Source organism: Rhipicephalus microplus, chromosome 6 (genome assembly GCF_043290135.1).
Source record: "Rhipicephalus microplus isolate Deutch F79 chromosome 6, USDA_Rmic, whole genome shotgun sequence".
Classification (NCBI taxonomy): Eukaryota; Metazoa; Arthropoda; class Arachnida; order Ixodida; family Ixodidae; genus Rhipicephalus; species Rhipicephalus microplus.
This window is the reverse complement of record NC_134705.1, coordinates 132,340,492-132,368,142: the sequence shown is the minus strand read 5'-3', so window position 1 is coordinate 132,368,142 and position 27,651 is coordinate 132,340,492. Positions and strand designations below refer to the sequence as shown.

Here is a 27,651-nt window from a genome sequence, read left to right as displayed (position 1 = left end):
ACCATATATATAAACGCACCTGTAGTCGATCCTGACGATACGTCGACGCCAGTTCACCGTTCAGAGAAGAATTCTTGTCGAAGAATCACATTTGCCGTTCTCGTGGGAATCGAAAATGGCCGAGCGTCGAGCTATGATCCGCAGCTTGCTACTCATTGGTAAGCATCCTTCTTTTAAGTGTCTCTAAATATTCTCTTGAAAATGCTGCCTACATGGCCGGTATAAAACACGCACCCTCTGAGCGAACAAACGAGCATTGTAGCCAATGTGCCACAGCGGAGACGTGGAGACAGTGAAGTTGTGCTTGGAAAACAGTTCGAGAGTTTTTTAGCAGGAACCGCATTGCGACAAAAAAAAAAAGAATCACATGTTTGCCATGATGGGAGTCAGAATAGAGTGTAATCAAGCAAAACCTCGCTAAGATGGCCCAAAGCGCCTTGTTAGAAGGCACGCTAGTGCCATTTACTCTGTGCGTTTTGCATAAACAGCGTCAGTCTAATACGAAAGCTTTAATATAACAGAATACTAGAGTGACCTCACATGACACGAGAAATCTTTAGTTAGTACTGGTCTGCTAGGGAAATTCAGAGCTTTATCGTATTTCTTGAAACTACATCTCCATCGTTGCTTGTTTCCGAATGGTGGTGCCAAGAACGGTTTTTATAGACCACACAGAATGCTATCGAATTTTCCTTGACCGACAGCGTAACTAAAGGTGGTTGAGTTTCATTAGTGTAAGTAGCTGATAATATTTTCGCAGGTATATAGTCTACCTTTTATCACTGATTTTGTGGCACATAATGAAATTAACGAGATGTAACCTATAAACTTACACAAAAACCAATTTCCGTAATAATGCGTCAGGAATAATAGCGCAACTCACAACAACCTTTTGGTGTCCCACTCTTATATAAAAATAAACTATGTTCCACGCTCGCCTTACTAGCTATTAGAGGCGCTGACTAACACTCCCAGACTTATATGCCCCATATATTCTCGTAACGTCTACGGGAGGACGACTACCTCTGTAGCTCAGTAGATGCAGCGCCTCATTCGGAAACTGCAAGTTTGGCTCATGGCGGCTATTGCTTGTGTTTAAAAAAATAAAAAAAAAACTTAGTTTATTCATTTACATATGAGACCGTATAAATGCATTGAAAATACTCCTTTACTTTACAAGGTCTCATATGAAGGCGAATAAAATAAAATTTTGAAAGCACAACTTGAGGCCGTCATATACCAAACTTGCAACCTTCGAATGAGGCACTTTAAAAGAACTCATATGAAGGTACAGAGATTAAAGTTTTTGAAATTACAACTCACAGCCGTAATTGACCAAAGCTGCAACTTCCGAATGAGGCGCTGCATCTACATCTACAGAAGTGGTCGTCCTCCTGTAGACTTCATCAATTAATAATGTGCATATATGTGAGGGAGCGTTAGTCAGCGCCACTGGCAGCTAAGATGGTGAGCGTGGAACACACTTTTTTTTAATACAAAGCTGTAGCCACCAGAATATCGGTATGAATCGCACTATTATTCCGGACGCCTGATTACGAAAATAAGTTTTTGTGTAAGTTTGTATATTACACTTAGTTAATTGCATTGTGTCAAATCAAATCTTCTTTAAAAAAATTGAAAAAAAACAAGACCTTTCAGCGGAAGCGAAGATGTTTGGGGCCCTTTTTTTCAGATTTAGGTGCCTACTGGAAGAACGCAGGTGGTCGGAAATACGAAATCCCTCCGTTGCGGCAACTTTCATAACAATATCTTGGTTTAGGACAATAAATCTCAAAAAATTATTAAGAAAGGGTCTTCAGCAGCTTCTGTTTTCTTTGTTGTCACTACATTATATTATACATGTTTTGTTCGATATCGTTTAACAACATTTCACTAGATGATGCTGAAGCTGCAGTGCGCTCAATACAATATTGCTGGTGAAGTTGGAGCTCTCCGAGAAAAATAATCCCCATACTATTGCGTTCATTGTCCTTGTTGTTTGCGTTCCTTGAAACCTAAATGGAATATTTGCAGATTTAAAGAGGCTTTACTCATTGGATACAGAGAAAGAGAGAGACATAGAGGAAGGCTGGAAGGTTCATAAGAAAATAAATTCCAGTTTGCTACCTTGTACTGGGGAAGTGCAGGGTAGCAGGGCGCAGGGAGGTCCACGGTGCAATTTACCTATATACCGATTCTTGGCTATTTCTGCATTGTCAAGAAAACACCTCAGAATCACTTGAAAAGCAATCAGCGTTGCTCAAATGTTACCCTCAGCGTAAATTGTGCTTCTTTAAAAAACTAGCAATGTATAATGCACATACCTGTCGTGTATCACCAGAAAAAAGCATGCTGGAGGCCTTCATTCGCATAGAAAGGACCACTTACGTCATCTCAATCAGTGGGCGACCAATTTCTTACGCCAAAAGCCACCAGTTTCTAGGCATCATTAGTGATAGGGACCTCTGTTGGAGTCCGCATGTGGCCTTTATGAAGAAGCGCCTGACCACTATTTCCTGATTGTTCAAGTTCCCGGCAGGAAAGACGTGGGGGATGTCAGTAGGCGCAATTATGGAACTTCACCGAGCCCTGTTTCTCGGTTTCCTGACATATAGCTTGCCCGTGCTAAGCAATACCTGCAAGACCAATGTTCGTGTTCTACAGGCAGTAGAAGCCCAAGCACTGAGAGTGTGCCTTAATCTGCCCAGATGTACGTCAACAAGGCAACAATTGCAATTGCTGGTGACTATCCACTTGCTAGGGACAGACGCTACACCACATCATGTGCATCTGTCCATTTTATGAAATCCAGAAACAGTCACTGGCGTCTGTTCTTGCGTGCACCGACAACAAAGCACTGTTGAAATTCCTACGCAACATGGGCTTGAACAAGCGGCTGTAACAGCACAGCAATGTCACACACCGTGAAAGACAAGACTGGACTATGACTGAGTGTGCGCGCGTGTGCTGCTTAATGTGCTGTGTTTATTTCTCTTCTCTCTCTCCTCTCTATTTTTTCTTCTCCCCCATCCCCCTCCCATGCGCAGGGTAGCAAACCGGCTACCTATAGACTGGTTAACATCCCTGCCATTTTTTTCCTCATAATTTCCCACCTTTTCCTATCGTAGATGATTTTTGATGGTACATTTTTGTTTTGAAAAATTCCGTACGCTGTGACGTACCAATGCATATGTTATGCGAACTATCTGGCTGCGCGTACCGACTTTTGCTTTAAGTTGTTTGTAAATGTCCCATGGCATTTCTTGCTGTGTTTGTTTGAACGGTATTGCATTCCTTAGTCGGCGTGCTCTGCCTCTCCTCGTTGAGATGACCTGCAGTGCCTACCTACTCCTTGCCTATAGGATAGAAGGCATGCAAAATATACGTATGCGTGCAAGTTCGCATTAACAAGTACCATAAAATGACCCACTCGAAGCGGTTTGGAAGATGAGTTCTTAAATAAAAAAATATTGATGGAGCCAAGGTTCTGGTTGGGGGGCTCGACGACAACAATCCCGGCGTTCGACGACAATCCCACTAAATTTTCATAGCACCCTGCGCTTGGTTGTTGTTTGTATATCAAGAAAAAATATGTCGCCATCATTTAAGGTATCACAGAAACTTTCTTGTAAAAAAACAGTAAATTAAATGAAAACTTAAACCTGTGATATATAAGGCAAATTAGCACGTCACAATCGAAGACGTATATTAAAGAAGTAGTGCTACACAAATGTCTCCGCGAGAAGACGACACTATTCAGTGGGTCATACCATTGCATAAACCTCAGTTCGGGCGAGCCGCGGGACACCTATATAGTTGGTCTCCTTGCATGCTCTCTTGCTAAATAGGGAGCAATTTGTGGGCCCAGACTGTAATGCACTGTCGCCACTTGGCGTAAAGCAGGCAGAAGTTCATATAAAAATGGCAAAAAAAACTAGTCAAGCGAGAAATAAAAAAGGAGAGAAATAAAGAGAAAAGAATAGGCATTAAAGTAAGAGTGAATAGAAAGAAATAGGGAAGAAAAGACAGAAAGCTGGAGAAGAGAAAAAGAAAGAAAGAGCAAACCAAATTGAAAAAAAAAGAAGGCTGCCCACCTCCACATTTCCACAAGACTTGGCACCATTAGTGCAGGGCTTACATAACTTTCCTTTACAATGTAAAAGAGCGCGAAAAAAAAAAACATGTGAACACACCAAGAGACAACACGTCGGGCGCTTGTTCCGTATAGATGTTTTTTTACGCGCTATTTTACAATACATTAGCAAATATAGCTCAGCTTGTTGCATTAATTTTTTGCTACTTTCGTTCTTTGATTGGGCGTATGCAGCGCTCGTCGCCAAGTGCACGGCATTACCCCCCTCGTGTGACAAGTGCTACATCCGTTCTTTGGACAACTGCGGCGCTGGCCTGTTTTTGTTCGCCACGGGAAACAAGGTACCGGAAACGGACGCTGACCAGGAAGATTTCTGCAGGTACGTAACTTTTTTTTTTCATTATTGAAATGATCAAATAGAAGACCGTTGGTGCCATAACGGTAGCACCGGCTACTGCTTCTCACTTAGCAGACAAAATATGTCGTAAGAAAAAACAATAAGGGCATAAATGCAAGACAGTAAAACTATGTGAAAATACAGGACAGTGAAACATCACATGACAGTTCAGATACGTCTAATAGGTTCATATGTACAAAGTTCCACACAGACAAGGTAAATTCACACATAGATAAATGATTACACAAATCAGACATACTATCTCAATATTACACATTTTCTATGGTATGAAGGAAAAGGCGGCATTCCATACAGTAGATGAATGTTGCTATAAAATATTTCAATCTTCAAGAAACTTCTTGAAGGCGACAGCTGCTTATTTCTGAAGACCTGCCGTTGACCATGGGCCTAGTATTTTTTTCACTCTGAAGGACCCCCTATATAAAGGTTGCAAACTTGCTCGTAATACATTTTTTTTGTCCCATATTTCGGGCACTCCAGAAGCAGGTGATGTACACCTTCGTCAAGGTGGTGGCAGGAACAGTTTGTACTAGACGCACGCTGTATTCTGTGTAGGAAGTGTGGTGTAAACGCTGTACCAAGCCGTAAGCAGTCAACTAACATCTCAAATTTTCCAATTTACCGCAGCTCTGATAGAATCCTAAGCTTTAAGCAATGGTCAATAAGATATGAGTCCGTACTTTCCGACTTTTTACTGAACCTGTTGTCTTTGATGACGCTACAGGCTATCTGTCTCAGGAGTAGATGGATTTCAATGTGTGAAATTTTGAGGGCAATTGTTTCGTCGTTATTGTGGGCCCTATTTGATGTGGTGTCGGCTGCAGTGTGTCCTGGAATACTGCAGTGGCTTTATATTTATTGAAATCGATCACGTGGTTCATTGTTGTTACTTTTGACTGTTATTATAGGGTCTCATATAAAAGTGTAAAGAAGTTTTTACATCACTTTGCAGCGACGCTGCAGCGGACTGTGAATCGATAAACATGACTGATTTTCGCGCCACGTTTACTGATGTTATAAAGAGTAACGCAGATAGAATCACAAACAGTACCGCAGCACCAGAAGACGTCACTCGACATAATTTAGATGTCTTCTGTACTGCAAAGTGTGTAATGACAAACGCTGAAGAGAGGGATTTATCATCGTGTCATTTCTACCAATCACGTGACCTCAAGCACGGGGCGAATGCTTCTGTATGCCATTCAAAGCAGCGTAGATAGGAGCACTATTTATGCGTATATACCAAGCCTTTTGAAAAGTGTTAAACCAGCCCTGCATCGCGGACATTGATGACACAGCGAAGCTGGCATCCTTTTCTTCAACAGGCTATCGCATTCATATATCTTGTGAGCCTTTCAGATGCGTCTTGCCTAGCTTGCCTAGCTCCTAATTGAAGATCCTTTGTTAAGCTTTGAGGTGGTAGAATAACTTATCATAACCACGAAGTATCACGTGATAGGGGTGTGACTGTGGTAACGCACACGCTATTTGTTGGGCTGAGTTGTTCCTTTTCAGTGGAGGTGACGAAGACTCGCGCATGATTTTCGTAGCACATGTGCATCTATGATAATGACAGCTTTCGGACAGGCCACACAGATTTCTGTGGCAGATACCCGTTAGTTAAGCTCACTGCTGCTTTCATATTTAGTGGAGCAGTTCTGAGTATTTGGTTTGACTCAATGTATGTAACACACACCTGTGTCACATGAAACACTCGACGAAAGAGGATTAAATTTTTTTAGGGGCGAAGCTCCTTATAGCAACACCCATTTGTCCCTCGTAGTAGTAGTACTAGTGTGTAACCAGTCTTACATTTTGACCTTCAAGGTGGTGCCGGAGGGAGATTTCTTCTGTGCGTTGTTGAACAATAAAAAAAATCGCAGCGTGCGCGTTAACTAAAAGCCGAATTCTTCCGTCTCTCATTTTCCATTAGCAGCCATTGGCATGTTCTAGTATGAAACGATAGTAGAAGTAGAAGTGTTAAAAGCTGACTTCTGCTGTCTCTCATTTCCAGTAGCAGCCATTGTTTACCTAGAATGTAGTGCCTGGTGAGATTTCTCCTGTGCGTGATTAAACAGTAAAAATTTTTTCTTCGAAACGCCGTTGATTGATGAAGTAAACCAACGGAAGACGTCAGATGTTTTCTAAAAGGACAACGAAAAGACGCCAGATGTTTCTTAAGCGAAACTAAAAAGAAGACGCCAGCTGCTTAACGAAAGACGCCAGGTGTTTTCTAAAGCAACGGTTTTATAATCAAAACCATATCGATACAGGTTTGTAAGTGTCGATGCTCGTTGCCGTCGGTGTGTGCTCGTATGGATAAGGATGCCGAAAGGTGGGCGCGCCGGGCAGTGGCGGCGTGGGCTCTCAGACAGGACCCTGAAGTGAGAGCACGCGAGGCAGAAGCGCGCCGGGAAGCTGTGCGACGTCGCCGCCAAGATTCTGCTGTACGGCAACAAGAAGCCGCATCAGCAAGGCAGCGTCGGCAAGATTCCGCCGTACGTGAACAAGATGCTGCAGCGGCACGTCAGCGTCAGCAAGGTACTTTCGTACGGGAACGAGAGGCCGAGGCAGCACGACAACGTCCCGAAGCAGATCTTGAAAACGTTCGTCAATAGAAAGCGGCGAGGAAGCGCGCATATCGCCAGGCGAAAACAGACGAAAATTTCATGGTATTGCTTCCAGGAGCTTCGCCCAATCTCATCGTCATTCACCTCGTGGATTTGCCGTCAATTTTCTTAACCCTCCTTGCACTCGACCAAGAACAGGTTTGCTGTTAAAAAAATGTGCGAGCTGTTCAACCCTGTGAAAATCATGACCAGCGACGCTGCTTAGCATATGGCACAGGGGTGGCACAAAATTTCAATCCATAGCTGACCACAGCTAGGAACTAAATTTTAAATGAGTCCTAAGAATGTCCATTCTGACTTTATCGTACGCACCTTTAAAGTTAGGCTTTTCAGCAGCAATGCACTTTCCTTTTTTAGATGCGGAAGCATCTTATACTCGCGCCTTGTAGTGCGCCGTCCGCGCCGTCCGCACCGCTTCTCGAACATTCGACAGCTGACGCGCGCGCATGCGCCGTCGCGCCGTCGCCCACCATCTGTGCCGCGCGCACTTCTCCTTTGAGAACATTCGACAGCTGACAGCGCATGCGCCGTCGCGCCGTCGCCATCTGTGCCGCGCGCGCGCTTCTCCTTCGAGAACATTCGACAGCTGACAGCGCATGCGCCGTCGCGCTGTATATATACTCAAGGTCGGCGCTCGCTCGCTCAGTTGCCGCTCGTCCGTTGGTTTGTACTCACTCTTTACTTTACCGACCACAAAGCCATCGTCCTCAAAGTTCGTCGCAATAAATAAAACACCGCCCTTTCGCATACGTGCCGTACGTGTTCACTCATTTAACACCCCATTTCAGTACCACGTTAACCAATTTAGCCATCGACCCAAGTAAGTCGCAATTTAACACCCGTTAACCAATTACATGCTTCCGCATCCTCCTCAGTGTTCCCCCGAGGGAAGCTGCGGGCAATTTTTTTTAACGAATTCTCCTTCAGGCGAAATGCAGTGTCTTGCCAATCTTGCCTATTGCTCTTGACGCTTCGAGCGTGGTCTTAACCGGTATTTACCGCACATGTTTTTACCAGGCCTGCTAGCAGTTGTGCTTCTCGTCTCATTATGTTGCCCTCAACTTTTTGTTGACACTGAACCCAGCCACATGCAGCTTCGCTGTAGAAATAAACGTTTATTTTCTCATGATCATATTTGCGCAAATGCGGTTCACGCCGCACTGCGCATCACCCTTGGACACCAGGCATTTCCGAGAAAATGTAATAGAAGCGTTGTTCCGTGAATTCAACAGATATTGCCCATTCTTGTTGTGATCAAACAGGATTTTCAATAGACATGCTGGCGTCTAATCTATCCCGACGCATGACTGAAAATAGGGAAGCCATGGTCCCCCCCCCCCCCCCCCTCGTTTGTCTAGGCAACTTTTCATTTGTCAACCTTAAAACAGTGATATTACTCTAAGGGCCCAGCCCTTGTGTTTACAGCTTACACCCAGCGAGCTTAACTTGGCCGTTTTCTGGTCAAATAGTCCTCTAAGCACGGTCCTGCCTTTACTATTTTTTGCTTTAGTAGGCGTGAAGTTGAAGGAAACCTTTATTAGAGTATAAATTAACGATACTCACCTCTGTAGGTTATTTCACCAGAAACAACAATCTTCTTATTTATGATTACCTTGCGCGGGTTTTCTCCTAAATTCAACAGAGTGCGTGCGTGCCTAGTCCGGCCATAGAGGTGGCTACCTACTACGACGACGATTACTATATACATCGCGAAAGCGCGACTTACGGCTTAAAGGGGTACTGACACAAAATTTCGGGGCCGAGAAATCCTGTGGGGCCAATTCTCATGAACATTCGCATACCATCTGCAAGATATCAACAGCGAATATAGCAATTGAAAGGTATTTTAAATTAATTTTGAAGTTTGCGTGAGCGACCGACTCCATAGCGCTATGGACACCCTCGGAGGTGACCCCGAGGGGACCCCCAACTTCCCTCACGTCACCATGCTGCGGTCAATAAAACAAATTATGATGACGTCATAGTCGCCATTTTTCTTTTGCCGAGTTAGTTCCCGAAGTATATATTTCTTGGTGGCACACGCTTAGAAAGTTTAGTGTTTGGCGACATTCCAGTACCGTTTACTATTCGAAAGTAATTCTAGTTGCGGATCGTGCGGAAGTGCGTCGCAGTTCCTTATGCTGACGTGGTCAAGAGTTGCCCACGCTAGGTGGTGACAGTTCACCTAGTTTTTGCAATTTTCTGAAACCGAAACTCAAACTGGTCGATAATGAGGGGTCTGTAATTATTTATCTTTTGCGTGCTGGAGCAAACACTGGGTCGTGTCAAGACTAACAGCCCTACAGCAACGCATTGCAGCAGAAAAACGCGAGGCCAAATTTTTTTGTGTCAGTACCCCTTTAAGGAGCTTCGCCCCTGAAACGCGACGTGCAGTGAACCGTGCCATTGACTGCTCGGTGTAACAGACAAAAAACGTTCTTTTAACGCTGGGTTCTCACCATATTGTTTCATACAATAATACATAGAGGGGAATCTGGCGCTAGTGTCAACGCGGGATTCTTCAGTGGCGCTTGTACCCCTATAGGAATTATGGGAAGTACAGGCTTCGGATCTGCTTCGAATGAATCACGTTTTTGCGATTCACAACGCTTGTTTGGTGAGTGTAAAGCAAAGTGATATGAAGGTATGTTTAATTGAAACTTGTTTCATTTCATTTTATGCAAAGTTTATTGCAAAACGTTTTTGTGTCTAGGCCGTAAATGTGAAACCTGGACAAATGTAACCATCAGAATATGCATTGCTCTGCCATTGCGTTTCTGATTTGGCATCAAGGTATAATGAATTATTCTTTCCAATATTTCAAAATAAACATCGTTGTTTTGCCCTAAAAAGTATGCAATATCTATTTATAGAAATAACAGAACAGTATTAGGTGAGAAATGCTTGACGTTTTGTCGGCTGCGATGCCAGGTGCATCTGTTCAAGTGGTCTGCCCCCAGCGCACCTCTTGTGTTGTTGTAAAGTCGAGTAAAAAAAGCGTGGCGGTGCATCTACTTCACGTCAGCGTCGTTTTGCAGTTGATTTCACCGAGTTTTGGCAAGACGCCTTAACAACAATGTGAACTTAATGTAATATCCTGTACTAGCATGGGACCCTACATCTATGTGCAGCGGTGAGTAAGTGACGCATCTCTTAAACTGTCAAACACTACTTATACAGCTCCAGCATTGCAGTAAATTGAGAGGCCTAGCAGTTTTCAGCTTCTTTGAACAACAAAGGTGCAGCTACAGTCCTTTACACCCACCCCCTTGCCCACTCTACGCAAAGAACGAAACTGAAACTGTAGAAAAAGATCCGTAGAACGTTCACTGGTAAATGCGATCCAGTTCGAAGCCTGTACTTCCCATAATTACAATGTGGGTACACGAATGCGCCGCCAGATTCTCCTTTAGGCGCTATTGTATGAAACTCTACATTTATCACGCACGAAACGCCGTTAGGGATGCTACGCGATTCCTTCGCATTTCCTCACGATTCCCTTCGGAGAGGCGGAACTTTTTTTTTTCATTGGATATTAAATTAACCATCCAGCCCACTTGGTCCCTGGGTAGTCTCAATTTTGTGCCTTTGACGAATAAAACACCCAAGCACGCGGATTTCATCAGCTTCGGGTTGCTTTCAGATAAGAATTCACTGTCTTGGGGCGCCTCTCCGAACCATTTGCTTGAACTATACATCCCTTCAATTGTGAGATCATTCACAATTGTTGTTCTGACTCTAAATCGTGAACCACTTCGTCTACACACACACACATCCCTTGCTAAGTGTGAGACCCGAGTTACGGCTTTATTGATTCATTCGTGGGGTTTAACGGCCCAAAACCACCATATGATTATCAGAGACACCGTAGTGGAGGGCTCCGGAAATTTCGACCACCTGGGGTTCTTTAACGTGCAGCCAAATCTGAGTACACGGGCCTACAATATTTCCGCATGTACCGGAAAAGCAGCCCCCACAGCTGGAATTTGATCCCGCGACCGGCTGGTCAGCAGCCGAGTACCTTAGTCACTAGACCACCGTGGCCGGGCCCGAGGGACGGCTTTCAGCCCTCCCATAGTAGACTACCTTGTACTTTAAGTCGACGAACATTTCTTCTAAACACAGCATACCGATCAAGAAGATTTTACGGTATGGCTTTCTGCACTCCTATGGTAGAATAACAAGTACTCTTAATCGTCAAACACTTTTGCTATATACACAATTTAGAATGCGCGATGTACACCTAGAAGGGCCGGTGCGTGATAGCAAAATTTAAGGAAAGTATGATATTACAGAAACAAGCGTGTTGAGAGGACTCGCCAATGTCAATGTTGTTACTGGACTGGACGTCACCTCTAGTGTCATCTTACCATATAAAAATTTCGCGGGAGAGCTTTTCCTGTTATTGCGACACACACACACACACACGCGCACACACACACACACACACACACACACGTACACGCACACACACACACACACACACACACACACACACACACACACACACACACACACACGCTCGCACGCACACGAACACGCACACACACAGATAGAGAGAGAGAGAGGCTTATTTACAGAAAAGCAGAGTGGTCGGCGGGAGCGATAACATGCTCTAGCCTGCTACTGTACACCGAGGGAGGGCAGATGGGAGGAAAAAGTGTAATCAATGACAGTGGTTAAATAGAAAGGTGAGTGTATAAAGTCCTTTCAAATTGAGAAAATTTTATGGCTATCGGCGTCAGTATCAGTGGTGGTGATTGTATCTTAAGAATTGACGTTGTCTGCGAACAAAACATTTGAGAAAGATACAACTTAAAAATTGGCCGCGTATCTGCATGTTAATCTGCAAATGTCGTACGACAGTCTTGCGTGTGGAGAGAGTGAACAAAACATTTATTTGATGTTCTGCGCAAAAAAATCGGTGAATGGTATTCTGGAGGCACTGCGTTAGAGTGCCTCGAGCGTGCAGTGGAGGCGAACGAGCGCACCAAGTCACGTCACAAGTGAGACATGAGCGCCATCTGGCTGTTTTCTCAGAAAACGAACCGCGTGACTTTGGGACGGGTGTGTGCGCCCGTCTCCTAGGTGATAAGGTGTAGAACGCAAGGTGACCGGTAGGTGCCACCACCGTCTCGTCTTAGCAAAGCGTTAGAAAGACTCGCCTTTCCGTGCAAGCGTTGCATGGTCAGCGGCGCGTGATAAGCGCTACGGTATTTAAAATAACTTACGTATGGCTTTTCTAGTAAAATACGCACATGCAGAATATATACGTGTTGTTATGCTGCCCCTGATATGCGCAATAATTGCTTTTTAATTGACAATTGCACAAGTATGAACGCTAAACCTTAAGCAACATTGGTGGGTGCTGTGGATGGGATCGGCCGTTTCAAGTGCCTGGTGCCATTAAGAGTGGACAAACAGAAAATTGTTCAGACAGACATACCAAAACGTTTGCGCTGAAGGTCCCCAAGAAAGACTATCGTCTTTAAAAATGGCAGATCCCGCGTACAGTGGGAATCGATGACATGCGAAACACTAATGAAGGTCGTTATGTCATTGAAATCAGCCCAACGTTACGAGGGGAACGTTGTACCTTACTTGACATACATGACATGATTATCATGTTTAGACATGCCAGTTACTTTCGCCGTCTATTCACGCACGTGATACCAAGTTTGGTATATGTGGAACTAGCAAAACGGCCGCAAGCGCGCTATGAGCATAGCATGTAGTAATGTTTTAAATTACATACATGTGATGATTAGCGTGTTTAGACGTCGTCCATTCGCGTCAAGTCATACCCCATTTCGTACATGTGAAGCTAGCGAAACGGCCATGAGCGCATCATAAGCGTGCTATGCTGTCATGCACTTACATGACACACATGTAATGATTATCATGTTTTAACTAGTCGTATACCTTCGTCATCTATTGACGACACGTAACACCAAATATGATATATGCGAAGCTCGCGAAACGACCGCGAGCGCATTATGAGCGTAGCATGTAATCATGCTTTACATGACACGCATGCCATGATTATCATGTTCGGACGTGCAATTTACTTTCGTCGTCCGTACGTGACACGTAATACCAAGTTTTGTATATGTGAAGCTAGCGAAACGGTCGCGAGAGCATGGCATGTAATGTTCATACATGACGTGCATATCATGATTATCATGTTTGCATCAGTCACCTTTGTCACCAATTTACGTCACGTAATAAAAAATTTGGTATATATGAAGCCAGCGAAGTGACCGCGACAGCGCCATGAGCGTGGCGTCTAGTCGTGACTTATATAACAGGCATGTCATGATTTCCATGTTTGGGTCTGTCACTAATTTTCGCCATGCAGCCATGTCATACCATACCAGTTTCGCAGTATGTCATGGGAACGAAACCACTGTAAGAGCAGCAAGACAATGAAATGTAAGCCACGATATTCATGACATACGTGTCATAATTTTCATGTTATGACCAGTCACTTATGCTCGCCCTACCGTCATGTTTTTGCATACCAATTTTGGTAACTTTACCATTGTCGAAACGGCCAGGAAATCTAGAAGTCATAGGCGGCTAGATAAATAGATAGATAGGTACGCTCTTAGTCGCCGAAGTTCGCTGAGCAGTGCATAACTTAAAAGCATTTCACTCGAGTTGGAACCTAGTGCAGGCTCGCTGCGTCATAATAAGACATCTATGCTATTGCTTGAAGCTGCTTCGAAGAAAAAAAAAATTAGCAGCTCCCACGTACAGGGGGAATTGAGGATATGCGAAGCACAAATGAGGAAGGGTGATAGGTTTCCTTAAAATCAGCACACCGTTAAGAGGTGGAGGTATATTATGCCGTACATAACTTCCATGGCATGATTATCATGTTTGGGCGTTTCATTCACGTTCGTCATTTATTAACGTCACCTGATGACCAACTTTGGTATAGCTAGCGTAACGGCCGTGAGCGTGCTATGAGCGTAGCATGAAGCCATGTTTTACATGAAATCCATATTATGATGATCATATTTGGACGTGTCATTTACTTTCGTCGTCTATTCACTTCCCGTGACACCAAATTTGGTACGTGTGGCGCGATGGCGGCGAGTGTGTCATGAAGGGCCCAATATACTCCGACGCAACGTTGACGCACGCGCAGGTTGGGCGCAGCGACGCCACGCTAGCAAAATGCGAGCACTCTCTAGTGTGACGCCAGGCGCGACCGGCGCGACCAGCGTCTGTCAGCGCGGCCCGTTGGCAACCAGCGTGAAATGCGACATGCTACATTTCACGCCGACGACGTTACTTAGACAGCACCGCGTCTGCCTCTCTTCGTGACGGAGGGACGTCGTGTGCGCTCAAACGCGCATGCATCAATAGAGAGGTTTAGTACTGCGGAAAAGTGCTACGTACGCATCACGCAAGCGCCTTGCGTTACGTGGAGTCGTTTGCCACTAATCGCCTTTTAGTACGCCGTAGTACCCGCGTACGTAACGAGCGTGAAGCGTGTTGCGCCATCTGGTATATCAGAATAGAAGCACGTGTTGTTGACCGCCAACGTGAGCCAATGCAAGTGTTATAGCCAGATTATGGCCATATTTTAAGCCACAGAGACGGTCGGTGCTTGCCTTCGATGCCACCATTTTGCAAAACGAAGTCTCGCGCTGTCGCGAACTTGTTCGAGAGCGTCGCGATCACCTCATACGTACGCACGCACGCATCTCATGCGTGCGTACGTAGCGGCTGCGTACGTAATGCGATACGTGTGCGTTGCGGTCTGCGCATGCGCACTACGCAGAATGTGGCGTCCTTACGTACGCAACGCCGCCACGTACGCAGCGTACGCAGTACTAAAACTCTCTAATGCAACGCAGCGTGGCGCGTACCTGCAAGCATACGGCATACAGATCCACAATGAAGGTCAGTGGGCAGATCCACCTATCTCTACTAGGGGGATATCGGCACCTGGCCTGGCATCGCCGGCGTGACGCGATAAAACGAACGCCAGCGCGTACGCGCGCCGGCTCACGTCGAAGTGCATAGGCGCCTTGAGTGTGGCGTGTGTTAATGTTCGTACATGACACCCTTCTCATGATTATCATGTTTCCACCAGTCACATGCCTTCGTCATTCATTCACGTGACGTAATTCCAAATTTTGGCATATGTGAAGGTAGCGAAACAGCCGCGAGTGCATCATGAGTGTGAGACGTAGTCATGTTGTTACATGACATGCATCTCATGATTATCATGTTTGCACCAGTCACATACCTTCGTCATCCATTTACGTACCGTAACACGAAATTCGGTATATGTGACGCTAGCGAAACGGCCGTGAGCGCATAATGAGTGTGGCATGTACTCATGTTGTTACATGACACGCATGTCATGATTTCCATGTTTGCGTCTGTCTATTGTGATGGCCATGCGACTATGCGATACCATGCCAGTTTTGCAACATGCATGCATGTGAACGAAACCACCGCATGAGCTGCAGAACCTTGAAATGTAAATCATGACATTAATGACATACATGTCATGATTTTCATGTTATGACTAGTAAATATGTTCTCCATGCAGTCATGTTGTGCCACGCCAAGTGTCGTATTGATACAGTTATCGAAAGGGCCAGGAGAGCTAAAAGTCTTAGATAGATAGATAGATAGATAGATAGATAGATAGATAGATAGATAGATAGATAGATAGATACGCTCAACATCACCGAAGTTCGCTAAGAAATGCTTCGCATTAAAAAATCATGGTGGAGTGGGAACCTTACAGTAGGCATTCCCGAATAGTGTGAAACGGGCAAGGTGTCGAGCACAAGTTCGTTTTCTTGCGTCATCGTGAGCATCATGGGCATGACCTGAAAGCAAAGACAGGCCAGCAATAGACGAGCTGATGGACACGGGGCTTGGGTACGCTATCACGTACCACTTTTGAAACAGGAGCTCAAGTGTACTCTAAGTATAGTTTGTGTGTGTGTGCGTGTGTTGTTTTAACGCAATAGGCACCGTTCAGTCTAGTTTTCCAGTATGACTACAGTGCCAGAATACATAGCCTAGCGAATAAAAAAAAAAGAACTTTGAGACGGCGTTGACGAAGATGGAACGTTACGCGCGCGCCCCGCGCCCTGCATTGGATTGGATTGGATTGTGGCCGGGATACACGGGGGATGGGCGCACGCGTCTATTTCCTGCGTGCACCAAATGGCGAATGTCGTAGACTTTGAGACGGGGCAGTGTGAGTGACGCAGCTACCTCTGGTCAGTACGCGGTGGCTAAGGCGTTAAAGAGCTCGTTTAGCAGGAATTCTGGCGTTGGTGTCAGCGTAGGCGTCGTTGGCTGATAGCGAAAAAGTACCTTGTTTGGAACCGAGATGTTGAGAAAAATGCAAATAAAGTAATAAAATGTTTCGGGTTTGATAGAGGATTTAACTCAGGCCGTTTGCGTGGTAAGCTGTTGTTCTAACACACAGCTACGCGACTCCTTTAAAACAGTGTGAAATTGACTCCATCTTCTCAGAAATGCAGCAAAAAGAACAACCATATCCGTTACAAACACACGTATCCTGTATACGGGTGTCATAAAACAAGTTGTAATATTGCATTAATATTGTGTGGTACAAGCATACATTACTATCGAGAATCAAAACATGGGATTAACATAACGACTTCGTGGTTTACAGCCGGCAACCCTTCAGAAAAGGTGCAGGCATTAGGGCGCCTTATTCCCTGGCGACCACGTAGTGGTCCCTGGCGTCCCTGTGTCCCTAGCGTCCATTGCAAGTTCGAAATCACCTCTCGCGTATAATTGCTCGAGCTTCAAACCATGCTATCTGTTACACTGAATGCAGCCATTTGCGAAAGTTTCTCTGACAAAAGCCACTTTAATCTTTATCGAGTCCATTGCATTAAGCCACAATTTAAACTTCTCGAGTAGCCTCATGCAATAAAGAATCACAACATATCCACGCAGTGCATGATGATGTGTGGCGAAGCGTTCGTCAGTCTGTCCGTTTGTTCTTGCTTCCGTCCGTCCATTCGACCATCCAACTGTGCGTCCGTCAGTGCGTCCATTCATGCGTTCACCCGTGTGACCATCCGTCTGTCCGCGCGACTCTCCCTGCGTCCTTCCAAGCATCCATCCACGCATCTGTCCGTGCGTGCACCCGTGCGTCCGTCCGTTCATCTACTAAACACTCCAAGCACCGCTATCTCGCATATTTTCATCATATATTGGTCATATAGAAGTAACGCAATCCAGTAGACATTACAAGGACTGAACCAGAGTTGGCTACCTCCTCATCCTCCTACTACTACTGCATACATCGTTGACACACAACTTATGGCTTAAGGAGCTTCACCCCTAAAAAGTGTGCATCAACTGCTTGAAGTACGCACTATGGAGAGGATTTTGCTATCGCGTTCAGATTTCAAAGGTCACGCTTAAGGATGCGCTATTGTTTTCATCTTCCTACTTGAGTGGACGATTTGTATGACTTCAATGATTAAATAAAATTTCTGTTGGTTATCTTCTGTCAAAAATTATTTTCTCTGCTCTGATTTTAACGAATTTCAATATCTGTGAAAAGGAGGAGCAGGCCATATACAAAAACCCTAACATCTGCTTACGCAACGTATAAAAAAACGCCTTGTTTATTCCTTGGTCTATCTGTTGCATTTCGCGAGTAGTATTTTATTACAAAAAAGCAAGACTAGCACATTAAGTGACCTATCTTCATAGTAAGCCAATCAAAATATAAAGAAAGATGAAAACGAAAAATAGGAGTCAACAGATCTGTATTGTTCGTTAGCTATTGTGTGATAGCAAGTACGCTTGCTGTAAGGAGGACAGCTTTCCCTGATTGCAAAACAAAATTAGGGGATTCTAAAACTTCACCTTTAAGAGTTGAACGCACCAGCGATATCATGTTCTTAGTGCGTACTTAAAAAAATTGCTATGTACCCATTACATGGCCTTAAGGGAATAGCCGCCGTACGTGTGTGCCTTTTGTAATGGGTTGTCAGCTTTAAACCACGAAAGCATTAGAATAACGACATGTTTTGAAGCCAACGGACTTGGTGTTTGTGCGCTCTTTCCTTTCCTCAGTGCTGGATAGCACACCGGTCATTGTAGAGTGGTTAACATCCCCGCATTTCCTTTACCTCCTGTTTGTGTTCTTCTTTCAATGGCAATGGGCGCTTGTCCATGTATTACTACTGCAAAATTTGGTGTTGTATTGTGAAGCATGTATGCAAGACGTGTGTACTTGTAAAGCAAGAAAGTTACTTTCACTGCATCTCTAAGCAGAGGAAGTTATTTTAACTGTATTCACAAGTATATACGTGGTTGCGTCGTCAAATATTTGTTTGCCACGCAAACGACCTGGGTGCGATCACCAGTCGGAACAGAATGACCCGGCTTAGATCCCCAATCTGACCCAGGATTTTATTCACATTGTTCTCGATTTTTCACTCACGCATAAGATGGTAATTTCTCGCTGAAAACTGACGACGCCCACGACTAATTTATACGAAACAAGCTGTTTAACGCTTTCGCGTCGAAACAATCGTTGAAAGTCTTCGTACCACTTCAAACACACCGCACAACCACAGGCTTCCTGGTGGATCTTAGTTGCATTGTACGTGGACTACATTCTGTGATCGAAAACGCTTAAAAAAAAAAAAACAAGATTGCCCGTAAAAACCACACTGCAATCGTCTTTTCAATCGTGTGGCGGGTCGCGCAACGCAGGTCCCAGTCTGAGGCGCAGGTCTGGAGCCGTGATTACGTCCAGAGATGCACGAGAGGCATGACCCGGGGCCATGCCGACCACTTTCTGGACGACATTAAGAAGGAGATCATGGAACGCTGCTTCAAGTCGAGCTCGTACCGTGACGGTGAGTGAACACCACCTTGAGAGGTGCGCTTTGCAAGTATACGGTGAACAAATAAATTGTACTGCGGCAGCAATGGATAGTGGGGGTGTGCCTTACGAAGAAGAAAACCTTTTCTACGGTGCTATCCTATGTGTTACTGCTCGCTGCTCTGTCCTACCATCTGACGATTTCGTTACCTAGAACGTGTCTTCAGAAGGTTACTTTGTTTACTTAATTAAATAAATAAATATTACTTGTTAGTTAATATTTTAAATGATGTCAACGAGCTAGCCCACTCCAAGGCACGATGCTTCACTTACCGCGCTGGGTCTTGTGCTTCTCAGACAGAGGAATCAGCCTCAACCTTCATTTTGGGGACATTTTGAATACCTTCAACGAGATCACAAAGCACTATAAATTAGGAGGTAGGTCCTTTCCATTGCCACACGAAAAGTTGTATAGGCCACAGGCAATCTTTCTTGGCATGCTTCAGACGGTAACATACCCAGCCTCGTAACCTATAGCCATTACTCCGACATTTCAGAACGTTGTCCAGACTGCCACAATCGCAGTGATTTTAGACACACCTACTACACACAACGAGATTACCAAGTATTACTACATGGAGAGGCGGGCATTCCCAATGCCACATTCAAAACTCAATATAGCAGAGGCCGTCTCGTTGCGCTTACTTCAAACCCATTCGTACCCGTCGTTAGCATACCTAAATGCAATTTATCCTCACAAATTCCCCCGATGCCACCTGCGCCGCTTACGGGCAGACCGCTACGTTAGCACACATGCTCTGGGAGTGCTGGTCGCTTGGACCGACTTATAGCAAACCCGAGTGGGATGCGCTTCTGCACAGCCCAGAACTTCATGACCAAATCCTGGCCGTCCAGTGTGCCCGCGACAGGGCCATCAGGCTAGACCTGCCGGCCCCCGCGTGGGAGTAGCCGGGTGACGCGTGGCAAACTCAGCGTCTGCACTAGACAATAATAAAGTTGTTCTCACTCACTTTAACCACATGCTCTGGAGGTGCCCCTCTTTACAAAAAAATTGAGAATTTTCTGAAAATTTCTTTTATGTATAGCTCACGACTGTTGTTTTCATACAAAAACTCAAGGCTGTCAAGAAGGCACACGATGCGGCGGTGAGGCTAGGCCTCCCCTTCCCAAGATGGAGCAACCCGCGACCCCTATAAAACGGGGGTGGAATCCTTCAGGACCCCAATAAAAGTTTTTCATCCATACATCATCCATTCGTAATCAATATAGCTTCCGGAGCCTCTTAAGCAATCGTCTGGGACAACTTTAAGGCGAAAGTAATCTTGTTTTGCTTCTGAGTCGATTCAGTGATCACCTACACCATCTTGTGAAAGTTTTGTGCGCCTAACCTCGTTTCCTGCTGCCTCCAAGATGGGATGAATTGGAGGCCTTCTGGCCTCACACTGTTTTTCGTGGCCTCCGTGATAGGTATACGTTTCACCAAGCGACCACTTAATGTGTCGACGTCATCAAGTGATGTCACGTTATGACATACTGACGTCACAAATTTTCGTAACATGACACGTCGTGATGATGTCATCACACGATGGCGGTATTTCGCATTACTCGTGTGAAGGCTGCTGACGTGAACCGCCGACTTTCGTATTTGGGGAAGTATCGAAGGCTTTCGCCTTATTAAACGACTCACTGTATTCGTTGTGCGCTTGCTTGCAACGACTCAAAGGCGAGCACGATCTTTTCTTTTTTAGCGCGATAGCATCACGCAGCTCTTTCCTTAGAAGTTTAGCTATCAGCGTAGTGTCAGCGGCGGCGTCCATGTCGTTGGTTGCTAGTGAAAAGTGGGTGTTGTCCGTGACCGAAAAATCTAGAAAGGCTTACGTGAATAAGAAGCAGTGAATCACGCGGAGAAGGGTGTTTCGGATACACTAACGCGTAACGCAAAGAAGTGTTTCGAAGGCACACAGAGCGCGCAGGCATATCTAATCATCATCAGCAAAAGCATCAACAACGTGAGCAGCTGTGTGGGCTCTCAGGCTGCCTTGCGTATGACTGTGCTCGCTTGTTCTCAAAAGGTAGAATTATGGCGTAATGAAGTCTTCGCAGCTTTACATGCAAAATGCATTACAGGATAGCTTGAAACTGCTAATGTTACGCGCACAGGCATTCGTTTTCATGCGGATGATTCGGAAATGCACGTGAACCAAAGCTGGGCTTATATTGAAGTCAATGCGCAGAGGGATGGATTATGCTATTGCGTTTTACTCGTCAAGACTAAGCTCAAGCACCCTCCGAGTTTTAAGTGAGAAGCCTTTTAGGAACTATGACTGTGGCATACCATCGTAGCTTGGCTTAACGCAGGCAAAACCATAAATAGCATGGTCACCTGCCACATATTGAGCACGTTCTCAAGCCAAAAAGGAGTCTTTTAGGTGCTTGCTCCTAATGCTCCAGCCTTGTTCATCCATCCCGCCATCGTAACCACGCTCCCTCTGGAGCAAATGACTGGCTCAGAATGGATGCGTGCATCTCTCTTCTTGCATGAGAGGACACGCAGTGCAAGACAGAGAGAGAGAGAGAGAGAGAAGCTTTTCAATTCAATCATAGATAAATGTTGGGTGGGGCTCTCAGTTCAGAGCTCCAACAGCCGCTGTTACGTCTCGCGCCCGCCGCACCAGCGCCCTCTGGCTACTCGGGCTTTCATCACGCAGCATGGCCTCCCAGTCTTGTAGGGTAGGAATAGGAGTGGAGTGGGCAGAGCGCCTGGCAGGCGCACGCTCACATTCCAGCGTTATGGGAAATAACGTTAGTACCGCTCCACAGCCCGGGCATTTGTCAGGGTAAGAAGTGGGATGGAGGATGTGGAGGAAATAGAGGTGTGGAAATTTGTTCGCTGCAGTTGACGCACCGCAGTTGCATCTTCTCGTGTGAGCGTGTGGTGTGGGGGAGGGTACCGAATGCCTTCTCGTCTATACTAATTGAGCGTCTCGATATCCTAGAAGTTCCGTGTTTGTGTCCTCATCTGGGTTGGACAGCTCTTCCTCGGGATCCCGGTTAGTGAGTGCTCGGGTAGCTGCATGAGCGCAGGCATGACCGGGGAGAGAGGCGTTCCCAGGGGTCCAGACACGTCTGAACTTGTGTGGCGTGTGGAATGCGGTGTTCAAAATTCGGTGTGTGTGCTGTGAGACAATGCCCCGTGTGAAGGCACGGCAGGTATCCGTTGAATGCGTAAGCCTTAGAATAACATTTGTGTGAGGAAAGCTTATGGCAGCGTGGAAAATCGCCAGAGCGACGGCACACTCTTAGCCTTCAGATATGTTCTTTGTAGGTACACTGATTGAGGCTACTACGTCATGATCATTGGTCACCACTGCTTCAACTGTAAAACTGCGGCAGTGGTGTCTAGCGGCGTCGCAGTATAAGAGAGTGCTTGGAGGAGACTGATTGATGAGGCACGTGAGGTTTTTTACCCTTGCCCGCCGTCACTGAGCGTTGCGCTCAATGTGCATATTGCGTTGAAGTGGCGCGACTTTAATTCTTTCTCGAAAGTCAGTGGGTAGCTGTTTCCCTGATGTGCTGTATCCACCTCGATCCGGAGGGTACTCTAGCCTGACGAGTAGCCACTCTCCCACTTGGGTGCTGCGGAGTCTTCGCAGCTGACTATTAAGTTGTGCTTAGGTTAGTTCCCTCAGGTTGTTGTTTACACACATGGCTAGGAGACGGTTGGTGAATGCCTACGTATGTAGTCCAAGCGCCGCCTTGACGGCTCTACGGAGGAGAATGTCCAGTCTTCTCTCTTGCGCAGGCGTTAGGGTTTCATAAGGGACGTGGTAGGTGTTGCGACTTACTATGCAGGCATTAATTGTACGTAGAATGTCTTGCTCCTGAAGTCCATGCCTTCGGTAGGTGATGCGGTGGATCATATGCGTGATTTTAGAAACTTGCTGTTCTAATATTTTCATGGTGTGCGTTGCCTTGGGATCAGCTTGCATGTGAAGGGCAAGGACAGGGAGTTCCTGTACGCTGTGCAAGCGACGCAACGCTCTCAGAACGCGAACTCCGACGGGACGGGCGTCCGTTGGCGCGCCCATTGTTGGCGCCATAGAGTTTCGTACAATAATTGTATGAAACTCTATGGTTGGCACCATTCAGAGGCTCGGGGCGCTTGCGACTTCCGGTCGAATCCTCTGATTATCGCGGAATACGGGGAGTGAAGACGCCGCAAAAAGAAATAATAATAATAATAATAATAATAATAATAATAATAATAATAATAATAATAATAATAATAATAATAATAATAATAATAATAATATAATAATAATAATAATAATAATAATAATAATAATAATAATAATAATAATAATAATAATAATAATAATAATAACAATAATAATGTTGTTGTTTTGTTGTTGTTGGAGTTTAATGTCTTAAACCTTGCCTGCCCCTGATAGGGCAAGGAGGTTTGAAAAAAAAATGGATAGGACACGTCTTTGTATGACGGTGAAGCGGATGCATGTACGGGGGATTCACGGTTTACCAAATTCAACCTCTAGACGAGCCTTCTTCAGCATCACTTGCTTCGTAGATGCGGCTCAACTTGTTTCCTCTGTTTCTTTGAGTGCCTCGATGAGGATATGTGCGAGACACCTTAGGGATCGGGCTGCTTCATACTGTCATGGCTTGACGTAACGTAGGTGAGACCACATATAATAAAGATAGAGGCAAAACGGAAGCATACATGAAATATAAAGGGAACAATAAAGGAAAGAAAGAATTGGAAAGGCAACAAAAAGAGAAAGAAAAATAAAGACAGAGATAAGAAGAGGGGACGAAATCAATAGAAATAAAGTGAGAGCAAAACAACAGCAAAATTTCCAAAAGGTAAGAAAAAGAGGGAAGAAAGAAAAAGCAAAAAAAAAAACCAAATAAAGTTGAACGGTTCCGCAGTACATCCTCGAGGGACATCATAAAATAAAAAGCAGCTCTGAGTGGTTGAAGTGAGCACTAGGCAGAGGATGTTGCTGCCGTGTTTAACTCTTGAATGCAAAAACCCAGGGGCTTCCCAATTTTCTAGCACCGAACCCTGGATAATTGCCTGGATAATTCGTGCACCTGTCACCAAGCAACGATTTGATTTGCTTTCTTGTGACGACAACATCACATGGCGCAGCTATATAGGACGCCACGGCGACGTCGTGATGACGCCATCTGTTGACATGCTCATTTATGATTTTCATCATCACTGGTGTTGACTTTTGAGGAGCGTTGTCAGTCAACTTTTCAACATTCACAAGGCATCTAATTGACCTAAGAAAACATCATTGTTTCAAGTTGCGCACCTACGTTGTCCTGCCCTATCGTGCGATTTCACAGAGATGTAATGTCAAAGTCGTGCGGCGATGGCGTAGTGGTTAGAGCATCCGTCTCGCATGCAAGAGGTCCGTGGTTCAAATCTCGGTGCCGCGCAGTTCCCAACCGGATTAAAAAAATCAGCGTGTTGATAGAACTGCATTAAGAGGTCCGGGGTGCGGACTCACCGGTAACCACCGCCGGGAACGCACTCCCTCACCAGAGAAGGATTGGCCACCCTGGTGCAGTATCTGGCCACTACCTCCGACATGCATACGTCAAATAACTCACGGCCCTCAGTCCCCAGCAGCTGCGAAACAACTGACCATGGCGACGGTCAGATCTGCAACTCAGCAGAGGGTGCTAAGATTCTCTGGATCCGGACAGGCTGCCATTGGAACCTGAACTTGGCAACGTTTAACGCTAGAACCTTATCTAGTGAGGGAAGTCTAGCTGCACTATTCGAGGAGCTAGAAGGTGTAAAATGGGATACAATAGGGCTCAGTGAGGTTAGGAGGACAGATGAGGCCTATACGGTGCTACAGAATGGGCACGTCCTTTGCTATCGGGGATTGGCAGACAGAAGAGAACTGGGAATGGGGTTCTTTATTCACAGAAACATAGCTGGCAACATAGAGGAATACTATAGCAATAATGAAAGGGTGGTAGGCATTGTAATTAAACTGAATAAAAGATACAAAATGAAGGTAGTACAGGCTTACGCGCCTACATCCAGCCATGATGACGCTTCAGTTGAAAGCTTGTATGAAGACGTGGAATCGGCAATGAGAAAGGTGAAAACACAGTATACTATAGTAATGGGTGACTTCAATGCAAAGGTAGGGAAGAAGCAGGCTGGAGACCAGGCAGTAGGAGATTATGGCATCGGTACTAGAAACGCCAGAGGAGAGCTACTAGTAGAATTCGCAGAACGCAATAATTTGTGGATTTTGAATACCTTCTACCGAAAACGAGAAAACCGCAAGTGGACATGGAGGAGCCCTAATGGCAAAAATAAGAACGAAATAGACTTTACAATGAGTGCACACCCAGGAATCGTGCAGGATGTGGAAGTGGTTGGCAAGGTACGATGCAGTGACCCTTGTTGCGTAAGACGGCGACGCCAACACGGTGCCGAAGGCGCCACTGCTTCCGACTCCGCCGGGAAGGTCACCAGCCGTTTGGTAGCGTATGTTTCTCAGCTCGCGACTGCTTCTGCGCAGAGCTGATCAGACGAGCGGACGAGACGACGGTGAGTCAAACAAGGTTTATGTACAGCATATATACAGAGGTGTTACAATTTCGGCACTGGGGCCGACAGAGACTCGAAGAGCCGAGCTCTTCTCTCTAACACATAGTTCAGCCTTTCGCCTAAGACCGCTGACTCACACACATGTCGGCACTCCGACACGGGGACGCCTCTCACATAGGACCGCCGATCGCGACGCGCCGCAGGGCTTCTTTTATTTACACCGGGTCCAACCAAAATGTCCAATCAGAAGCGCCGCTGGTCGTCCGGGCAGATTCCGCCAATGGGGCCGCCGCGCAATGCGTCAGACCACCTGACACGAGGACGCCGGCTCGCTGTCACGTGCGCAACTGACTCACTGCACGTGGGCCAGAGGAGCGCCGCGCGTGTTCACGCCGTCGAGGTGATCGCGCCAGGCAGACTGCGGGCTGGCCTTGACCCAGATTGCCTTTTTCAGAGGCACGGTCGTTTGACGAGGACTCGCTGGCATAACAGCACCCCCGCCGCCAGACAATGCACCGGAAAGACGAGCTGCTTCCACGGGGCTCGGATGTCAGGTGCGCTCGTTCGCCAGGTCCCTCCAGGTTCGCCTCCAGGGCCATGGGGAGACTACAGCTCCAGACTGTTCCGGGAACACATCCCATTTTGAAGACGGATCCCAGCCCCACTGGCTTGTCGCCACAACTTGCTGACCAGCTTCACTCGTCTCTTCTGACCATCTTAGGTTTCAGCACTTGTCGATGGTTCTGCAACTTGCCAAGAACGGATCGACAACAGACAACACACGACACACGCAAGTGCCTTCGGTCACCCGACAGAACACCAGACAAAGTATAGTACAACATATACCTATCTACGTGTTTATCGGAATTTTGTTCCCTCTACATCAAGAGGCACATGTGGGACAAAAGACTCTTAAAATGACAACTCAATTTTTTTTTTCACGTACAACAACGTAACGAATTAGAATACCACAAAGTTGGCCCCTTGAGATCACTCTGAACGAGAGCGCTCAGCCCAGGTCGTGATGAGGTCAAAATTTTGCCCCGAATCGCCTGCCAGAAACCGAAAGGTTGAGAAGGTACTAACTAAACGCACTGCTTAATGCACCTGCATTAACGTTTACCTTTCCTTTTTTTTTCTTTAGCGAACGTCAAAGTTGCGCTGTGGAGCAACATGCTCCACCTCAGTAACCGGCCACTTTTAGGCGACGATACCTATGCGGCACCAAGAGCGGCTCACACTTGCGACGTTGCACAGGGGAACAACGATACGACTTGCTACTGATTGACTCCTCACCGCTTAGCTCGATATCGTGTTCGATCACCGTCGTGTCTCCGGGACGGTCCGACAACACATACCCAAACTCGGAAACAATCTTTCTCAGGTCCTCTTTCTCAGGTCCTCCTTCACTTAAGCTAGGCGCTAGGTTTATCTGCTCCCGGATTACTTTCGATCCCCCTTCGATCACCTCACTAGAACTCAAATTTTCTGCTTCCTCTTCCTCTGAAGCCTTCAACAGCTGATTTACGACCGCTTGATGTTGAACATTGGGTTTCATCAAGTTGTAAATTTTGTTCTGCCGCCTCCCTACTTGCACCTCATAAGTTGTATCGCAAGGCTTCGATAATACTGTGGCGGGCCCTTCCCAATCAACCTCAAGCTTGTTCCTTTTGGGTGGCTGCAGCCGCATTACCTGATTATCAACTTCAAAAGCGCGCTTCTTCCCTGATTTCTCGTAGTGCTCCTTCGACAGCACTTTTGCCGCGTTTTTCTGGCTTTCCACGAGCGCTTCAATTTGGCTTTCCACTAGCGCTTCAATCGAGAGATCCTCACTCTGCCCTCGAATGAGCGTCTCTCGATCAACTCTCGGCAGCTCGCTCCAACTTTCCGCAACAGGCGAGAGCGTTGCAACCCTCTCGCTCTGACTCAATGGCGCCACGTCGTCTCCCCCAGCGCATACCGCGCCGGCCGCTCCCGCGACGGGCCGCTCGCGTGACTGCTCACATGACTCATGCGGAAAATTTCCTT

The 27,651-nt window shown here is 46.0% G+C and overlaps 1 protein-coding gene across 1 annotated transcript in view; it reads left to right on the top strand.

The window, feature by feature from the left end:
• The window catches only part of LOC142766026 (uncharacterized), a 43,907-nt gene continuing 16,256 nt past the window's right edge, over positions 1 to 27,651 (top strand). The window contains exons 1-3 of the mRNA XM_075867838.1: positions 1 to 158; positions 4,328 to 4,472; positions 18,890 to 19,035. Coding sequence (XP_075723953.1) covers positions 116 to 158; positions 4,328 to 4,472; positions 18,890 to 19,035 — 334 coding nt within the window. The 5' untranslated portion in view covers positions 1 to 115. The remainder of the gene's footprint in view (positions 159 to 4,327; positions 4,473 to 18,889; positions 19,036 to 27,651) is intronic.